Raw genomic sequence first — 3,744 nt, 5'->3', positions numbered from 1 at the left:
GCCCGCCAGTGGCTCAGGACCAAGCTGCAGGCCGTGGGAGAAAAGGCTGGCTTCCTTGGGGTCTTAGGTGAGGCTCTTGGGTGAACAGGGGCTCTTTCTCCATAGTACGTCCGAGCCGCTGCGTCGTATAGCCCAGGTTGGCCTGTTGGCTCTGCTCCACACAGTCACTCAGGAGCCCAGGTTCTTCATTTTTTTTCTTTTACTTTATTTTTTAATTTATGTCATAAAAGAGAAAGACAGAAAGAGAAAGAGAGATGCATCCTCAACAGGGTCCTCATACCACGATCCACCCCCAGCCTCAGCCAGGCCAGATGGCAGGCATAAACACGCATGCCCGTAGTGTCCAGGGAGACCCTGGGATGCAAGCTGGGGGCCTTCCTATGAGCCCAGTTGTGCTCCTCTACGTACCATCTAGCCCCTCTTCAGCATCTGGTTGTCCCACCATCCTCTCGGCCACAGTTCCTGTCTTCAGGGTCAGGTCGTGTCGTCACCATGTTGGTGTCATGTGGGAAGAGAAAAGAGAGTCCTCACTCAGGGTGAGGGGCTTGGGTTTTCAGAGGAAGATGGTGCAGAAGATGCCCACGTCCTGCCCGCACACGTTCCTCTAAGCCCACCTTAGTCACACGGCCCATCCTGTCCACAAGGCGCCCGGGAAAGGGCCTCTCTACCGCTCTGCTGCAGGAAGGAGCGCAGATCTGGAGGAGCAATGAGCAGTCCCTGCTACCATAGTCCTCCGAAGAACTTTCTCAACTAGTACATGATTTCCGCATTCGGATGGTGTAAAGTGAGGCTCGATGGGCAGGACCTGGCTGCCTTGATGCAGCTAGTAAAGGGCATGGCATCTACACAGGGCGCTTGAAAGGCCCTCTGGCCAGGAGCCAGACAGCTCAGGTCTGCCACAGCCTTGGCCCGTGCCGCGGTGGGGCCGCATGCTGGTGCTTCCCGACCCTGGTCTCTCAGCTAAGACAAGAGGCCTGGGCTGGCCACCTCCACGAGTCCTTCCCAGTCTTCTCCCACCCTCTCTGTTCTTTTTTTTTTTTTTTAGAAACATAAAATCCAGTTATTTACTGTGTAGAGAAATTATGCATTTGTGTCCCTGTGCACCCTTTATAATATATATTTAAAAAGAGAGAGAGGGAGAGAGAGAGAGAAAAGAGAGAGGTATTTGCTATAGGGTGTGCACGCTCACTGGAGAGACAGCCAGAAAGCAAGAAATTAGCACCCAGGGGGGATGGCCATGCTGCAATCCCTTCTCCTCTCTCGGGATCTTGGGCATGCATGCACACGAGCCCAGCATGAGTATTTAAGCCTCCGGGTCCAGGATGCAAACTGTGGTCTTCCACTTGGGAGTCCAGCGACATAACCATTATACCATCTGCTGGTCCCCCCGCCTTCCCTGTCCTTACAGACACTGCAGGCCCTGGGAAGCTCCACACCATCCCCATCCCCGTGGCCAGGTGCTACACCTACAGCTGGAACCAGGACAGCTTTGGTAAGGAGCCGGCCGGGCTCTGGGGTTGGCCCTCACCCCCGGGCTGCCCCAGCTGTCTTTCGGGTCCTGGGCCCACTCGCAATAGCTCTCCCACACGAGCAGGCTCTAAGCAGAGCAGGGGCAGTGCTGTGAGTCCTAGGCTGGCCCTGAGTCCCCTCTGCTCCTCCTTGGGCCCATTCTGCCCAAGCTTGTCACCTGCCAAAGGGATGCGGGAGGGGATGCGGGTACTCAAACAGCGCTGCACGTGCTCCCCTCAGACATCCTGCAGGAAATCCTGCTGCAGGAAATCCGGCTGAAGGAACAGGAGCTGCTCCAGCCAGGGATTCTGGGGGACGACGAAGAGGAGGAAGAGGAGGAGGAGGACTTGGAAACTGACGGGCATTGTGCTGAGAGGGACTCACTGCTCTCCACGAGCTCCTTGGCATCCCGCGACTCCACTCTGTCCCTTACCTCCTCCCAGGCCTCAGGGCCAGCCCTGTCCCGTCAGCTGCTGAACTCCTTTGTCTCGGGCCTCTCGGATGGCATGGACAGTGGGTACGTGGAGGACAGTGAGGAAAGTTCCTCCGAGTGGCCCAGGAGGCCTGGCAGCCAGGAACGCCGAGGCCACCGGAGGCCCGGGCAGAAGTTCAACAGGATCTATAAACTCTTCAAGAGCACCAGCCAGCTAGTACTGCGGAGGGACTCTCGGGGCCTGGAGGGCAGCCCGGATGCAGCCCTACCCCTGCGGCGAGCAGGGAGCCTCTGCAGCCCCCTGGACGACCTGACGCCACCCCCAGCCCGGGCCCAGCGCTCCCACTCCCTGCCCCAGCCTAAGCTCAGCACCCAGCTACCCAGCTGGCTCCTGGCCCCTGCCTCACGCCACCAGCGCCGCCGCCCCTTCCTGAGTGGGGACGAGGACCCCAAGGCTTCCACGCTCCGGGTTGTGGTCTTCGGCTCTGACCGGATCTCCGGGAAAGTGGCCCGGGCATACAGCAACCTTCGGTGAGGGCCATAGTGGGGGCATTGCATGCTGGGGTCCGAGCCTGAGGCTTCAGGTCCAAGAAGGACCAAGGGTTCCCTCTCACCCTCTTCTTTTCGCCAGGCGGCTGGAGAACAACCGCCCGCTCCTCACACGGTTCTTCAAGCTTCAGTTCTTCTACGTGCCTGTGAAGCGGACCCACCCCAGTGCCTGTCCAGCCCCTCACAGCCAGACGCCCCCACTCCCCAGAGACTCCCCCAGACACCCCAGCTCTGCAGTATGTCCCCACTCCTGGGCCACATGGGGTGGGAGCCTGGAGCGGATATGACAGGAAGCGGGGTGGGGTCACAGAAAGCACTCCTGTGTTTACGGCACCTCCTCCTGCCTGGCCTTGCTCTGGCCTCTGCCCTGCACTGGGTGTGCCATTCTGGCATGTGACAGAGACCAAGAGTTGGCATGCTTCTGCAAGGCCAGGGAGAAACTCAGTGGGGCTGCAGGGGCCGCCATGGGCCCTGGAGCTGGGATGGCCGGAGGTTTGGGTAGCCGGGATGACTCGCGTCCCTCCCCCAGGAGCTGGGCCCAGCCCCATGGGAGGAGAGCACCAATGACATCTCCCACTACCTCGGCATGCTGGACCCCTGGTATGAGCGCAACGTGCTGGGCCTCATGCACCTGCCCCCTGAAGTCCTGTGCCAGGTAGGGGTCCCCTGGTCAAGTCCCCACGTCCCCTCCCTGGAGCAGGCCCCGGGATGGGGGATCCAGCTTGCAGCCTCCAGGCAGGTCAGGGAAGGGGGGGCACTGGGGGCAAAGGCTGGGGTCCTGAGGAGGCGGGTCCAGAGAAGGGTTCTGGGGACTGTACAGTTCAGCTCCCTTCCTCCGCTCTGGCGGTGTCCAGCTGGGCCCATGTGCACTGAGGGCATGGCGGCAGGGCGCCTCCACCTCCCGTCTCTCTCCCTGACTCTTCTGCCCCGGTATCGCTCTTCTCTGCCCCTGTGTGTGTCTCTTGTCTCTCTGGCTCTCCTTGCTCATTGCCCTCCGGTCGCCCCCCACCACCACTGCGGCCACAGCAGTCCCTGAAGGCGGAGTCGCGGCCCCTGGAGGGCTCCCCGGCCCCACTGCCCATCCTGGCCGACATGCTGTTGTACTACTGCCGCTTCGCCGCGCGCCCGGTGCTGCTGCAGGTCTACCAGACCGAGGTACCGGCCCTCTCCCCGCCCCGCGGGCCTGGGCTGCCCCGCCAGGTCTCAGCCTGCGCCCTGCGAGCCTGCCCGCGCCAGCGCGGCCCGACCGCCCG

At 61.4% G+C, this 3,744-nt stretch overlaps 1 protein-coding gene across 2 annotated transcripts in view; it reads left to right on the top strand.

The window, feature by feature from the left end:
- PIK3R5 (phosphoinositide-3-kinase regulatory subunit 5) overlaps nt 1–3,744 on the top strand; it is a 101,213-nt gene that overhangs the window by 92,552 nt on the left and 4,917 nt on the right. The window contains exons 9-14 of one of the 2 annotated variants that reach the window (XM_027774913.1): nt 1–67; nt 1,409–1,492; nt 1,750–2,473; nt 2,574–2,727; nt 3,021–3,146; nt 3,521–3,646. In XM_027774913.1, coding sequence (XP_027630714.1) covers nt 1–67; nt 1,409–1,492; nt 1,750–2,473; nt 2,574–2,727; nt 3,021–3,146; nt 3,521–3,646 — 1,281 coding nt within the window. Of the gene's footprint in view, nt 68–1,408; nt 1,493–1,749; nt 2,474–2,573; nt 2,728–3,020; nt 3,147–3,517; nt 3,647–3,744 lie in introns of both variants that reach the window. The other variant, XM_006156402.3, reaches the window with a different exon arrangement.

This window comes from Tupaia chinensis, unplaced genomic scaffold, assembly GCF_000334495.1.
Source record: "Tupaia chinensis unplaced genomic scaffold, TupChi_1.0 Scaffold000493_1, whole genome shotgun sequence".
Lineage (NCBI taxonomy): Eukaryota > Metazoa > Chordata > Mammalia > Scandentia > Tupaiidae > Tupaia > Tupaia belangeri.
Note: the sequence above shows the minus strand (reverse complement) of the source record. Positions and strands in the feature narration are given on the sequence as shown.